Genomic DNA, 16,640 nt, shown 5'->3' on the forward strand with positions numbered 1-16,640 from the left:
GTCTAACTGATGTGGTGCACTTTATGAAATATTTCAGTATGCTTTAAAAAAGGATTGAAATCTATTATGCTCAGTTGAGTAGTCCTCAGAATATCTGTTTTTAATCATTATTGTCTTAAAAAGCTACCACTGAATTTTGGTCAGTTCAGAAGGTTAGAATGTGTATTGCTATTTATAGATATGCCAAGAATCTAGATAATGAACTATAAGAAAAAGTTGGGGCTGTTATCCTGAAAAGGAACAAAATAGAAAATGATTCTACTAATGTTCTCAACGGTGAAAAATCAGGAAAATAAAAAGTGTGCTTTGATGCATTATGCAATTCTCATATCTTTCATGAAGTTATCTTGTTATAATAACCCAGTGGATGACACTTTTTCTTTGAAAACTTAACTTGGTAAACACGCAGCTTTAAAATTAAAACCTAAATAAAAATTCTCTAAATGTGAATTCGCATTCAGATTGTCTGGTTTGAGTTTAATTTACATTATTGATTAGCAGTATTTAAATGGTATTTTCTTCTTTGTCATAACTTTGCATTCAGAAAGAACTGACAGTCTGTACTCACACAGTAGGATATAATTTTAACTAATACATTTTCAAACTGAGCAGAGGAGTGTATTCTGGTTTAGTAGTACTTGCTAACAGTGATACAAAGCATGAATACAGTATAAAACCCACAAGTACAGTGTATGTTAATGTTCAATTTCAAGAAAAACAGCTGGAAATAAATTTTTAATCTCCTTTTGGCAAAAACTGATATTAAAATATGAGCTTAAAGTGCTTATTGTCCCTGATACTGTTAATTTAATCTGTAATAAGTATCTCAAGGATTTTTAGGTACGTGTTTATGGTGAAATTACATTCTTGTGGTTTTAGTATGTTGATTATAGATCAAATACATAAAAATATAAGTTTATAATATAATATAAAAAAATATAATTAACTGGTGGCCAGTTTATAAATTTCACTTACATTGCAAGCCTCACTTAGTGATTTTAGGTCTTTTGTGAAGACAAAACTGGAACAAATTATCTGTCTGGTAAAAGATCTAAATTCAAGAAATCTTAAGTTCTTTGGTGGTGACACTGAGGCTTGTTGGTGAGCTCTTTGTGGAGTATTAGGTAACTTATTCCCAGGTGTGCTTGTACTCCTGCATTATTTTTTTCACTGTGTAATTTATTGTGAGGACTGTTAGCATTCACAGACCTTAATTTCAAAGAATTCTAGTCTGGAAGCCTTAGGGGTTTGCAAAAATCCAGTTCTGGGCAATAAATTTAATTTCATATTAAGAATAAAGCAGCTGTAGAACAATCCTATATTGTCCAGGATTCATTTTGTTGCATAGTATCAGGTTACTCTGTTAATTTCTCCTTGGATTTGGGATGTAAGGAAAAAAAGAAAAAGAGTGACAAAAAAATAGTACCTTCAAACCACACCTCAGTGTTAAAAGTGAAGGCAAGTGTAAGGCAAAGCTTTGTCACATGTATAGAAATTGTGTGTTATGATTCTGCATGTATATGTAGTTCTGAAGGTCCTGGCAGAGAGTAGTATGCACATTTGGCAGCTTTAAACCAAACTGACTTGGTTTAGAGTTATTAAAGGGAATGGGTTTTTAAGTTTTCCAGTACTCTTGATTTTAAATCAGTAAGAAGCAGAAATTATTTCTTTCAGAAGTGTCTCTGCGTAGCCTCAGTCTTGGTCATACTCCAAAGAAAATCTGAAAAGTGGTAACTTCTGGGGCTTTGCAAGTACCCTGCTTATAGAACCAGTGTTTTGACATAATTTTAAAGTTGTATTGCAGTCACAAAGGTTTGTTTTTTTTTTTCTGTAGGTAAAGCTTGTGTAGATTGTTTCAGACTTTTTTTTTTGTTTATATGACTGATTTGGTAAAATAGAAGTTATGTTCCTTTTGTGCTACGGGCCATAAAAATCAGGGGCCTTTCCTTGTTAGAAGAAACTTTAAATCTAAAATATTTTTCAAACTTTTAACAGTGCCATGTTAACAGTATTGTCTGTAGTTTTTATTTCAGCACTTCAGTGTCTGAAAGAGTTTCCTCAGAAGATTCTCTGGGCCTTTGCATATTATGGATTCTCGCACAAACCAGATCTTACTTCTGGACAAGATGTTGTATCATATCTAGGGACCAAATCCTTTTCATGCATGATGCATGCTTAAAGCAGAAAGAGTCTTCTAGTGCAAGTTTTTAAATGTTTATTTTTGGTTCGTATGTTTCACCGATGAAAAGTGCAAAATATGAATCTGTGCCCTGGAGATAGGCAGGGTATTTTCTCTTGACAATTTCAGCATCGAAATGCGAGAAATGTAAATAGATAAGTATTTCATTCTGATAAGGTACTCATGTGGAACTCAGGAGTATTTTGAGCCAAGTGTGAATCATGTGAAATGGCAAGAGCACTTGGAATGACAACTGGGGAAAATTTTTTAATTTCTAAGATGTGCTTATAGATCTAAAGCTGAATCAGATGGATTATTTAGTCTAAGTTTATCAGCTGTCTGCAGAGAATATTCTAGACTTCAGATACTGTTTCTCTTGTGGGTGTCTTACTCATTTTTCCAGTGTTTCCTCTGAGTCTAATATGTCTGGCCTTCTTTCCCCTTTTATGAGTAGGCATCCATTTTTGCTCTTGAGGCTCAGGATGCTTTTTCAGACTTCACCTGTGATCTGTTTTGGAAATTACCAGAGCTGAGAGTCTCCTTTTTATTGAAAATCAGAGTTTAAAATACTTCAGCCAATTTGGCTGCCAGTTTGTGTTACATAATGGTGTTCTTGAAGCAATTTTTGGCTTTTGAGTCATAATCTAATAAGCTTTGCCAAACATTTTTTGAATGAGAAACCTAGTTTATATTACTGTGATCAATACAGAACTTCAAAAATATGTATTACAATATTTTATGTGTTTGTGTAGTAACTCACAACTTGGAGCCAGATTTAACACATAATAGCTACTGCTGAGTCAGTCATGAATGAAGTCACTATCAAGTAAGATCTAGAGTGTTAAATTACTGAGTTACAAATTGCAGTCAGTTTTGCTCATCATCTGAGTGTTAATTTTACTGATATGAAATTGTGTTATAGTTTCCTAGTACTTGAATGCACAGGGTTCTGTTCTTAACGAAAAGGAAAATACTATTTTGAGGACAATTTGGATGCCATGGGAATCCAAAGTAACTTTCCAGTCCTTAAGTTTGGGTGAGTTTAGCTGCAGAGCAGAAGCATTGTATGGTGTTATTGTGCACGTTCTGTTAATGTGGCAGGATATGAATTCTGGCAAGTCTGGAGCAAACAGACTGCTCTGCATTCCTTGCCATTGTTGTAATGGAGTGTATAGCCAGGTAGGGGATCAAAGGATACTTCAAATATAGTGGACTTTGTTCAAAAAAGGGGAATGCTCAGGGAAGATGCTGAAGCTGAAAATAGACTTTTGCACATCAGCCATCTTCCCACTGTCTGTTAGTAATTGTTGTTTTGGTATTATTCCATAATTTTAGTCCCAGATTTCTCAGTCAACAGAAGACATTTCTCAAAGAAAACCTTTACAGCTAATAATCCATCATCTAAGACAGTAGACTGGGTAGATTGATATCTACTGCCATGTTTCCAGGGTGAGCGTTGTACTTAACTTTATTTAGGGCTCTGATTTAATTATAGACATGAACATAGAAAAAAAGGTGCAAGAATGCTTACGTATGACTAATTTTCTGGTGTACAATGTACAGTGGAGTTTTATGTAGGTCTAATATAGGACTATAACATTCTTCTCTTGTAATTTATAAATTATTTAAATGCACATGTTGCTTTTGAGGAGATGCAAAAGAATTTTCAGCTCTGGAGAGCTGAATTTGACACACACTTGGAGCTATAAGAGGATTCCTAAAGTTAAATATGTTCGCCAGAAATAACAGTTTGGGTGCCAGGTTTGTAAATGATATTGTTTGATATGCTTTGTGGTTGAAGAAGGAAATGTGGCATTGATTCATTAATCTCAGATAATTTTTTCTGGCTTTTTTGAGAGAACAATGTATATGGTTCTATTTCTGGAATATGCTTTTTCACCATTAACACTTTTACTGTAACTTACAGGAACTGAAGTTAATTGAAACGTTTTCTTTCTTTATAGTCACCAAATCAAATCTTTACAGTACAGCAGCACAGGAGATGTCATTCTCGTTGTCTCTGGTAACTCTCAGGCAAAAGTTCTTGACAGAGATGGCTTCCCAGTAATGGAGTGCATAAAAGGAGACCAATACATTGTGGATATGACAAACACAAAGGTAAAGTGTTTGTTAATTATTTTTTGAATAAATTAATTGATTTCCAGAAGAATGACCATGTAGTGTGGTTTTGCTTCAGTAAGGATGAATACAAATACAAATTTTGGTACAGTGTATCAAAATTTGTCAGCTTCCCCTCTACCCCCTACCTGTCCAACAGACTCAAACAAAAATTAGTTAATCTGGTCTAGTCTCTTGCTAGCTTCTACCCTTCCATTCTTTTTGCTGATACGATTTATCTCTCTGGAATCATTGGACGTTGGTTACTGTTACTTGCAAGCGATGGGTGTAAAACTAGTAAGGAACTGTAAGTTTTTAATGGTAGTTAAAAATGCAACGGGAGAAGGTCTGATTCATAGTTTTCTAGTATTTTAAAAGCAGTTGATTTGGTTTTGAGCCCTTTGCTTTTGTAGTTCCACAAACTGTATGAGACAGGGATACACTTTACATAGATGATTTAAATTTAGGTCAGCTTTTACAATATTGTAAGACTAAAATGTAGTGATAAAATCTAGTGTTCAAACTGATGATGAAGTTGACTTATTTATTGCTTGTAAAGTATATTGCCAAAGAACTAGGCTAAGTATTGTTTTGCCTAAAACTGTTCTTGTCAGATGGCTATTTCTTTTGGATAGTGATATGTATATAAAACTATCAAATAGAAACATCTGCTTTAGTTCTTGTTTACTTAAAATAATTCAAGTTTTCTTTCACTTGTAAAATTCTAGAATTCCAGCGTACTGCGGTCCAACAGGCAAAATGATAAAATATTTGTTTTATCATCCCATTAACTTTTCATTATTTCTCTCCATATTTGTGCTTAAACTGAAGAAATTCCAGTGTTGCAGTAGTTTCCAAATTTCTCTTTGAATGCAGAGCACATGCCTGTACTTCAAAGAAGTAAAGCCAACTGGACAAACATTTTATCTATTAATAGACACCATAATGGCAATCGCTTACTTTGGATTAAATACTTGCTTTCTGGTTTTTTTCTATACCAAAGAAGCAGGGTTGACTAATCAATTTGCAACTTATAACCTTTTATGAAAAACTCATCTGATGTTAAATTCATCTTGACAGTCGTATTCTATTTTTTCACTTATTTTCCAACCAGATCTTTGGCTAGTGTAGTTTGTCACTGAATGTATATGTTGTTAATGTTGATAATTTTTGTTATTTCTGTTATTTTTGCATAGCTTGGAACAATTTGCATTATGATGCATTGATGCCTACTGCCTCATCCTTTCTCTACATTACGGTTCTCCTAAGGAGAAAAATGGAATTCTGATTCATTTTCTTGATGAACAAATATAAATAGAAGAATTTCATGGTTTTTACCATTGAAAACTGAAAGCAAGCAGGGATAAAACAGATTAGAGTACATAAAATCTGTAAAATCACTGGTCAGCCATTCCTGTAGGCAGAAGAGTCCTATTCAGCTTACGGCTTTCATGTGATTCCACTTGAAAGATATGGATTAAAATTTATAAAACCTTGTAAGACATCTCACAGAACCTTGTAAAAACCTCTGTATTTATTTCCTCAGGGTCACACAGCAATGCTCAATTCAGGCTGTTGGCATCCAAAAATAAAGGAAGAATTTTTGACATGTTCTAATGATGGGTGAGTATTTGGGTATATTGTCAGAGTTTTTTGAGAAGCTTGTTTGGCTTTTGTGTTCCAATAAAATACCCTAATTTTTTTTAAATACCATCCCTTGAAACCTTGAGCAAATACTCAGGAAAATGTTAGGTGAGATCAAGAAGTAGGTTTCAGCTTTAGATAATTAATGTATTTTGCCTGTATTATTATAGTTTTGTAATTTAAAATGACTTTCAATGGTATCTCACAAGAGTTGTTGGTTAAATCTGTTCTTACAGAAATTCCTGGATACAGTTTAACTTTAGCCAGTATTCTTCAGAGCAGAATGACTGCTAGATGTGGAGACTTAGACATAACCGAATATGGTGGAAAACTAGAGTATTTCAGCTGGGAGTTGCAACTTTTGTTAAATGTAATTGCATATTGATGGATGTTGTTTGAAAATTGCTGAAGAGGCTGTTAGAAATTATTTTGTGTCCTCAGTCTTGATCTTTGGGGTTCAAGTCAAATTGCAAAATTGTCACTGTGCAAATTACATGAATTAATAAAGTTACTACAGCTGGCAGTAGCAGGATGATGAATGATTTTTGAGCTGATGTTTCAGACATCCAGTCTCCTTTACTCCAGAGTCACAATGAGTGGCAAGAATTAATTTCTCTACTAATGTGTCTGTAGTGTGGCCCATGGTAAAAAGAAGATTCCTGTTATCAATCCCTTCAAATGATGTTTTGGGGCTGGTTTTTTTTATGATAAAAGGGGCCCACTTATTATTTAGCAAACAACTACCTGAAAAAATGGATTTAAGAGGAAAATTTACAATTTCTGAAATGATTGTAGAGATTGCAGGAGATGAAAAAAACCTTAAAACCTTAAAAACTAAAGTGTGCTTTATGGAGTAGTTTAGTTGTAAAAATCCATGCAGTTAAGCTAACTGTATATTTTTTCCAGCTTGTAGACAAGAAAGATTTTCCTCCATATGAGAACTATATATTAAATGGTAGACTACTACTTTAAAAATGTGGGTTTTTTTCTGTATGTAGTTAGACATGAGTACATCTTCTTAGGGTGAATAATTTGTAGGTGGTGAAAATAAAAGTAAGACAGTATAAGTTATGAAGTCTGTCCAATCCCATCCAATCAAGTGCTTAACTAATATACCAATTGCTGTGAATCTAAATGGTCTGGTCAATTAAGTAAAATCCAGATAAACACTACTATAAATGGCTGGATAATTACATTTTCAGAGACACTACATGGTTGACATTACAGGAAAAGTATTTTAAGCCCATTTAATTTTGTTTCATGCTAGTGACAGATCTTTCCAGGACTTGGCCATGTCTTGTGTAAAGAAACAATTTGGACTGCTTAATTTGCAGCACAGTACTTAAATGTTAAAGACACTATTCTATCTGTGAAATTTAATAATAACAGAAAATATAAAGTCTCCAAAGTTTAATCAGTAATTGATTATAAGACTGGAACTGTGAACTAGAATAGAATAGAATAGAACAGTTCCAGTTGGCAGGGACCTACAATAATCATCTAGTCCAACTTCCTGACCACTTAAGGGCTGAGCAGAGGTTAAAGAATGTTATTAAGGGCATTGTCCAAATACGTCTTAAACACTAACAGGCTTGGGGCATCCACTACCTCTCTCAGAAGGCTGTTCCAGTGTTTGCCACCATCTCAGTAATACTTCTTTTTGGATGCTGTCCAAATGTATTGTGGAACTTGTCTTGGGAGACTGTGGCGTCAGGCTTGAAAAGAAATCAGAAGAATTCATGTTTAAAGGACTTGTAAGCAGACAGGAAATGCAGTAGGCGTTATTTCATATTTCTTACATGACAGTTGTGAAAAGTGAGGAGAATTGAAGGGGATAAACTTTCAATGGCCAGATTTGGTCAGCATTAGTATTATAACTGTGCCTAAAGACTGAATACAGGACTAAATCAATCTATGATCAGATTCAGTCAGATGTTTCTTCTATTTTTATATGTTCTCAGTGGCAGAGTGCCATCTGATAATAGAGATGGGATTTGGTGCTGTACTATGCAAATGTAGTGTGTGGGTTGTTCTCAACATACAATGCTTTTGTAATGTTTTTACATGTAGAGATGGTGTTCTGGCAAATAGATTCTGTTGGTAAGGTCTTTTTCCTTGAGGAAGGTGTTGAGTCAAAGCCCAGGATATGATTTTATGATAGATTGAGATTTTGGGTAAAAATGTTTCATTTAGGTTGGCTTTCTGATTTTTGGGGGGTTTTTTTTTGCTTGTTTTTTTTAATAATAATACATTTTTCCAGTTTTGAGTCAGTCTTTCTCCGGGGCAGGAGACCAGTCTGTATTCTGTTTTGGTATTTGTGACATCACACACAGGTGTGATTTGGCATTCATAATCAGCAACATATCTGGTCATACTTTATCAAAAGATACGTAAGAGGAAAAATTAAAAGCTTTTCAGCATTGCACTTCAGAGGAAAAGTTGAAATCAAACACCTACTCATCTGTTACATTTTTTATCCTTACAGTTCACTGCTGCTTTTGTATACGGTGAAATTCTGTAGGAAATCTACAGTAGATTCCTATTAGCTTTGCTTTAAAATTTGTACTAGACATAGATGTGGTATCGAGTTACTTGAATTACAGTGAGTGGTCTGAAATATTTAATAGTGAATGTGCTATCTCTACATGTTGAGATTCAATCCTCACATTGGAAAAATGAACTGCAAGGATATCTAACACTAAACACTAAGATGAAACCCTTCAGAGGGTCAGTCTTGAGTGTATGGTAAAAAAACAGTGTTGCCATTAATAGGCATGAAGGCTGGGCATCTTTGTTTTGCTGGCTTTAGTCTCTTGGGTATCACATGGAACTCTAAAGCAAGGCAACGTTAACGCTTAAATGGATACTTCTCCACTCACTAGATCAGTATTTCTGTGTTAAGAGCTTCTGTGTACTGTAAATCTGGTTGCCAGAACAAACACCTGTTTTTAAAAATAGTTGCAAGAAAAGCTGTGAGGGTTTCAGTTTATCATCTATCTAAAAGTCTGAGAACTGCTCGAGGTAGCAGTTGAAGTGTGTATGTTGTGCTTCTTGAAGCACACTGAATATAAGTGTCTGAGATTAAAGAAGAGGACATAGGGAAGTACCTGAGTGGTGTTAATGTACTGGCCCTACTCTATATATTCTGAGCTTCTAGGTATCATTTGCACCACCTCTAGAGAGCACAGTAGTCCATATGCTGAATTTTGAACTATTTAAAAATTGTGGAGTATATTTTATTAGGATACTGTAGTATTTGCATTGTCTGCTTTTCCAGTTGGGTACACTTTCAAAACAAAGGAAAGAAGATTGTGGGTTTTTTTCTGTTGTGGTGAAAGCAGTTTTCATGATGCCTAAAGAAGTTGAAAAGGAAACTTTTCAAGTGGACTAGTAGAATCAAAGGAAAATAAACCATCTTAAATATGTTTCAAATAGATACTTGGAAAATATTTTAAATACATACTTCTTTTTGATGTTAACTTTCTATAAATCAAAATCTTGGGGATAGTCTGTATAGGCACTTGACAGTTTCTTTTGATTCCAGGTGATTAATTCTGTACTAGTATCCTGAAGTAAAAAGTAATGGAGTAAAGGAAGACTCTTAGAACTGCTAATGTAAAAGATGTATTTTAAGTAATGATCTGCTTATTGTGATTTATTCATGGCATTCAAATTTGCTCTACAGTTAGAAAAAATAAATCCTATAAGCAGGTTTTGAATATAATGTATTCTAGTTTGTGGTTATTAGGCTATTTGTACATTTATTACTTGAGACTGCAGACATATGGGTTACCAGCAGGGAGTCTCAGTGTGTTTTGTATGAGTGTTCAAAGACACAATGTTGAACTCAGAAAAGACTACGTAAGAAAAAGACACAGTTCCTTCTGACTCGTGGATGGGAGAAACAGAAGCTAGTCAGCTTTCACGCTAGAATGTGCCAGACTTTAGACCTGTCAGTTAAAGAATAAGTCTGAAAAGTTCTCTTGTTAACTTGTGTAAACTGATGTCCACTATACGATTGTTAGTGAGTACATATAATTCGGTATCTCACTTACTTCATTTTGTCTTACTTGAAAATATTCCAGATGATGGCTTGGTAAAATGTTAAATAGCACACTGTCTCTTTTTTAAAACTTTATTTTTAAGCAAGAATTTAATTATTCTTGAATTAGAGATGAATAGTAATTCTGTTTTTAGTAGATTTTAGTAGATTAAGTAAATTCTGCTTTTACAGATTATTCAGACTTGGTTAGCGTTTAGTTGCAGAAGAAAGTAAGAAATTTGTCAGTTCTGTAAGCAGTCTGGTGATTAACCTTTCATGTATAGATGAATAAAGCTAATTAACCTAGATATTTAACTAAGGAGTTCTGCATTTGGAGGTATTTTTTAATCTGAGTTAGGACTTGTGCATATAATCTTAGAACTCTTATGTTGTGTTTAGCTTTCCAGCACTGCAAGTCATTAGAATAATATTGTATCAAAAGACAAGATAAGCATAGAAACTCATTGGTTTTCTCCATGGAACTGCAGTGTTTGTGTCTTTAAAGGTTTACCTTACAGATACAATAATTTAACTTTTTTGCCATTGTTAATTTATACTAGCTTTTCACTGTTATACAGTATACACACAAAGCTGTATTCCATATTGGTATTAACTTGATTTAATCCTTCTTCTTGCACAGAGTGCCTTTTTATTTATGGCTATATGTTGCCAAGACCTTTAAAAACCGTACTGTGATTCCTGAAAGAATAGTCCCTTTTAAATGGAAGCACTGTGTGCCATTCTAGATAAGGCTGATGTGTGAACAACATCATCTTTGTGCCTTTACCACATTATTCAGGCTTATTTCAAATGTATGCTTAGTAAGGCAAGGATCTGTCAGTTTATCAGTAGTATGTTGAGCATGCCTGCAGAACTGCAGTGAAGGTCATAGTAACAGAAATGCCAGAATTGCCTAAAAGTGAAGGAAAATTTGGAAAGTGATACTTCAAAAAATTTTCTCTTCTCTGTAAATACACCTGAGTGACTTAAAAAAACATACCCTGTGTTTTAAGTCATAGCTAAACTTTTATTTATATAATTCCAAAATATCAGTTGACTTCTATGTTGAAACAAAGGAGGAAGAGGAAACGGATAATACTGTTTTCGTTATTTGGATGTTTTCTTATCACAACTGTGATAGGTAGTGCTGTATGAATAAGCAAGGAAGCTCAGGGATACTAAATATTCCAGCAACAGGTGTTCTATGTCCCTACTCTCATGTATTTTTTCCTTTTAAGAGTAGTGTCTCAGCCAAACTTGAAATTTAACAGTCCTGGGTGATTTCTCATTGCAGCTAGGGCTGTGGTTGCTTAACAGCTGGTTTAGTGTAGGAAGTTCCTCTCATAGGTTTTCCCTCTCTCACCTCCTGTTAAACTAGGTTAATATTCATATTCTTTGACAGGTATGTTTTAGAGATGGTAGTCAATACTCTCCGTGACCTTTGTAGTAAGTTATTTTAAGATAAATTGCATTTCAGTGTAGATCTCTCTCCAGTTAAATATATTGAGTTATTTCAGCAAAGTAGCATCAGAATCTTTAGAAATAAAATTTTGCATTATCAAATGCGTATTTTAAATAGGAAGCAACTTTGCTTCATGGAATAGGGTATTAACTAGGTTTTCCTAGTAATGCTTTTCAGCATCCACACCAGCAGATTTGAAGGGTAAGTAACTTCTAGTGAGATAGAATCAATGGGAGACTGGAAGTTTTACTACTTCCATCAGTGAAGCTTAATACCAGATAGGAAAGAGGACAGAAATTTGCTGGTTTTAAAGCTGATAGGAAAATTCCCATGCTTTGGGGTCAAAGACAGGTTATTGAGCAAACACTTCTATTGTGATGACTTTGTTCCACAGTATCTTTAATTCTAACAATTTCCTTTCATGTCTTCTCCCATGAAGAGTGGATTATGTCTTTTGTTATGCAAAGATGAAATCCTTTCCTGTCAAGTATTCACTAGTTATTTTAACCAACAATTCAATTTAAAGGGCTGTTTTCTCATGAGATATACATCTTTTTTGAATGACCAGAATTCTAGTAATAATGGGAAGTGCAATGGACTTAGTAAACTAAAATGGTTTTGTTTGATAATGAGATAGGAAAGTAGTTTAGACAAAAATTTATTTTGGCACATTTGGTTACAAAGATAAAATATGTATTCTGTCTAAGAAAAAATTAAATTGCCATGATTAATGTTCAGATCTGATTCTGTATTAAAGTTATGCAATAATAACTAATGATAATGAATAGTCTATAGATCAAAATTTTGGGAGAATATTTGTTGTGAGTTCTTTGACATTTGGAATTGCAGGTAATTTCATTGTTTACATAATGAAATTTAAAATTGCTCATCTTATGAGAGCCCTCAAGTTATATGAATTGTATGTAATGTTTTAGTTAAAATCCCACCACAAATTTACTTTTTAGTACCTAAGAGATTTATGTTGAATGGGTTTTGTTTTCATGAAATTGAGCTGTCTGAGGTAGCATTTCTCAGCTGGTAATCTTTTCAAAGCTGGCTGCTTTCTCTGGATGATGATTGGTTTGCAAATCCTTTCAGTTCAGAAAATTCCTGTTAAAGTTTTTAAGTCCCATTTCACAAGTGGGATATAATACCTTGGAAATTTTATGTTTTTTTGTGAAAGAAACTTATCATGTTTATTTAATCAAACATTTTATAATTTATAATATAGTGGCCATTAGTAAATTACAGTAATGCAGTTATTAAATTATGTATGTAATGTGTAAATAATAATAATATAATGATGTAATTAGTAAATTACAGTAAGTACAGCAGTAAATTACAAACCAAATCTGTTGATTTTTTTTTCCCCTGTTAATTCCAGTAAGTTTTGTTTGTGACATTTGAAGGATTAATCTTGTAAATACATTTGAGAAGTCTGTTGTATGTTAGCTGGACTGGCAAATAGGAAGAGATCTTAAAACTGGGTATCTGAAGTAATCAAAATGTGTTTCTAATTCAGTTTCATAAGATAGGAGGATTGTTCTCAGAACTTTTGTATTTTTTAGAAATTATTTTGAATAAACAATATTTTATTTGATATGTAATGTGTTATGTCTGATATATAAGTATACACAAATATATTCTTCATAATACACTTCTAGTAAAACGTGAATACTAGTTATTAGTCACTGACAATGAAAGCAGATTGGTTAAGTGAATGGGGTGAAGAAAACATATGAGGTAGAAAACATATACAGGGAGAATAGTTTCATATTTAGATCTTTTTCCTGAAGGTTCCGTATGATTATTTGTTTTTAAGTTCTTAGTAGGAATCTGTGGAAGACCGTATACTCATCTTTTAGAATTCCATACACACAGAGGGAATTAACTTTTAGTAATAGCATCAGTAAAGGATATGATATTAGTGTTTTGTTTTAGCAGTTACCTTTGAGACTGCAGTTGAGTTCTGTGTCTATTTCCAATGACAGCAACCTAAAAAGGATGTGGAAAGACAGTGAAAATGAAAAATTTCAGAGATGAGTCCTGAATAACAAAAACTCATTGCAAAATAGAAACTCAAGGAGCTGAATATGATTTCACTTATTAAGAGATTATGAAATGGAGGTAAAATGTCTGACAATTGAAATATCTTTAAATTGTGAAAGACATAACTAGATGCAGTGATAGGAAGTTATCAAGGTTTGAAAAGGAAAGAAAAAAAATATTAATTGTGTGACTGCAGAACTGATTATAAAGGATGGAATGCACAAATTCTTTACCATTTGTATCCTTCATGTATATAACCAGTGGATAAAATTTCTCTTTAAGTCATCAAACCAGTATGCTCAAAAAGCACCAGAATAATCCTGAGTCTGGAATGGGCATTCAGATTTCCTGGCAATGAAAGCTCTTAGTAACTCACATGTGTGACTTAGTTACTTAGAGATATGGGCTTGGGACTTGAGCTTTGAAAGTCTTAAGTTATTCAGGTCTTTGAAGCTAGGAAGAAGTCCATAGTTTTTTCTGTAGCACATAAATAACAACATTTTTTTTCTTAGTTGCATGTTTTCTCTTAAAAATCAATCTACCTTCCCATTGTTACCAACCAATTCCTTGCTGACTTTTTACTTTATTCCCTCGCCCCTTACTGTCTTCAACTCGTTCCCCAGGAGATTGCTTTACAGTCCCCTTATGGCAATAATACTAATTTTTAAAACTAATTTTGTAGTTCAAATATTTGCTAATAAAAGCTGTAGATTAAATGCATTTCTCTTCAGAGGATTTAGTTTGGTTTTGGAAACTTTTCATGTTCTTCTTGAAATGTTTCCAGACCTGAATTTTATGGAATCTGTTTACTTAAGACAGAAAACATCTGATCAATATTTTTCAGTAGAGTTCATTAATGGTAGTGGAAACTTCTGGTCATCTAATCTCTACAATTAGGATCTATCTTCATTGGTGCCTCTCTGATTTAGAACCTACTGGCAAACATTTCAGTCTCCTCCGGTTGAACTTTTGGTGAGATAAGATGCAGAACTTCTGTTGCCATCATAAACTTACTAGACCATATACAATTCTCCCCTTAAATTATTTACTTATACTCATTTGTAGTTTTTTTCCTATTGTGCGATTCGCGGTGAATTGAATGCATAGCAGAACTGAAGAGTTTCATGGAAGAAAAAAGAAAGATATCTTCCCTTATTTGTTGGTACTGACTTAAGGTTTAAAAATTAATTAAATTAATTAAATTAATTAAAATCGTAACTTTAGACTGAGTTGGTTTGAGCAAAAATTTAACTTCAGAACTTCTTCTTTGAGGTTTTTTAAAAAATACTTCTATTTTAAAATCCAGAATATAATATTTTGGATATAATTTGAATGCATATTCATCATTCACTTTTAATGTATACTCAGTACCACAATACAGAAGGGAATTCTGTACTCTGTAACAGCATGAGTTCTCATCTTTTGGGAAGGAAGCATTGTATTTTTACAGGGAGAGGTAGCATTGTCATTGTGTAGGAATAAAGTTTTGTTGCTCTTTTGAAAATCTCCCATGTTAGTCAAAATTGTAAGTCTTTGGAAAAGTCACCTCTGGTCACTTGTTCATAATACAAGAGTGCCTTCATCAAGAAATTGCTGCTGCCTCACATGTGTAGTGATTTGCACTGCACATGGTAGTTTGCTTTTTGTCTTGATGTATAAAGGTCCAGATACATAAGGATGGCTTTTTCTTGACAAACTTATCTGTTTATAGATACATATATAAGCAGTGCAGAGCTGATTAAGAGAGCACAGCAGACAAGCAGGCCTGGATAACAGGAGTTTGAGTAATGACTGTGCTGGCCCTTGCTGAAAGCTGTATGTTTACAGAAGGGTTAGTAAAGCTATTTTTGTCTTTATAAACTCTGTACGTTTGTATTAATATTTTTCTGAAGTTTTTTGTGATTAAATTGTTAGCTGCTGCAATAAAAAATGCAGTCAGCTGTAAGAGCTTGTCTTTGAGTCCCTTTTCAGCTGACATTTTTACTGCATAATTTTTAAAGGGTTCACACAGTCTCAGGTAGATTATCTTTGGAACTAAAAAATTAAAACAAAAGAAAGACTTTCTGCGGTGCACAGAAAATGAGGGACCAAAGCATGGTAAATTGTGCCAGTTATTTTTCTTCATTTATTTAAGCAAGTCCTGCTTAATTCAGTGTGGCTTGTGATTTGTCCTTAAATGCCAGGGCTTTGCTTTTAAAATCCAAATGCATTTGTGCACATAGACAGGAACAAAACTCCACTTTCCATATAACATGGTGATTTGTCTCAAGTAACTTTAAAATTATCCACAGTTTCCACGCTTATCATGTATGAATTAAGAGGCTTATCCTGTTTTTCAATGTAAGATAGAGGAAGTCACACAGGAAAAGCTAGGGAATCCACCCACTGATGATGGATTGATCAAAAATTAAGAATTTGTAGTTCCTTCAAAATCCTTTGAAATACACATGCATGCACATGCACCTGGTGTGTGTATAAATGCAATGACTTTAGTAAGCATGTGGAGTTGTTCATGTTGCTCATGTGCAAACAGCAGACATTACATGGGGATACACTTTTTTTCTTAATTTGGAAACCGATCTAATTTTGTAAACCTAGTTTACAACTTAACATGATTTCACTGAAAGCTGAAAGTATCTGGTAAACTTACACATCTGACTGACTTCTCTGCAGGTACTATACGTACTTTCAAAGAAGATGGTTCAACTTTTTCTGTGGTAGGAACTGAATGGAAGCTTAGAAATGTCTGTCCTGGGCTGTGTAAAATTAGCAGCAGCTGGTGGGTCTAAACCACTCCTAGGGATGTGCAAGAGGAGGTTTGGAGGTTGAATTCTGAAAGCTGTGTTCTCTTTCTACAAAATACAGGGTGTCAGGAATGATAAATTGTGTAAGGGGCCAAATTCATCCTGGGACCCCCAGTCTTGTCTGTTTGCATTTATAGATGACTCTCCTGCTTCAAGAGAAATCTTAATTTGGATTTTCAATATAGCACTATGCAAAAGTTAAAAATTATATTTCAGAAATGACTGATTTTTTAAAAAAGCTTACTTAGCTACATTTTGCCATAGTATGAAGGAAGTAAACAAACAAAAGTGTCCTGGACTTGCTTTTCTCCTGTGTAAGGTGGCAAATGTCTCATTTTTCAA

The 16,640-nt window shown here is 33.8% G+C and overlaps 1 protein-coding gene across 1 annotated transcript in view; it reads left to right on the top strand.

Moving 5' to 3' along the window:
- The window catches only part of WDR70 (WD repeat domain 70), a 125,300-nt gene that overhangs the window by 39,787 nt on the left and 68,873 nt on the right, over positions 1-16,640 (top strand). The window contains exons 8-9 of the mRNA XM_030467976.1: positions 4,144-4,297; positions 5,844-5,920. Coding sequence (XP_030323836.1) covers positions 4,144-4,297; positions 5,844-5,920 — 231 coding nt within the window. The remainder of the gene's footprint in view (positions 1-4,143; positions 4,298-5,843; positions 5,921-16,640) is intronic.

Source organism: Calypte anna, chromosome Z (assembly GCF_003957555.1).
Source record: "Calypte anna isolate BGI_N300 chromosome Z, bCalAnn1_v1.p, whole genome shotgun sequence".
NCBI classification, from domain to species: Eukaryota; Metazoa; Chordata; class Aves; order Apodiformes; family Trochilidae; genus Calypte; species Calypte anna.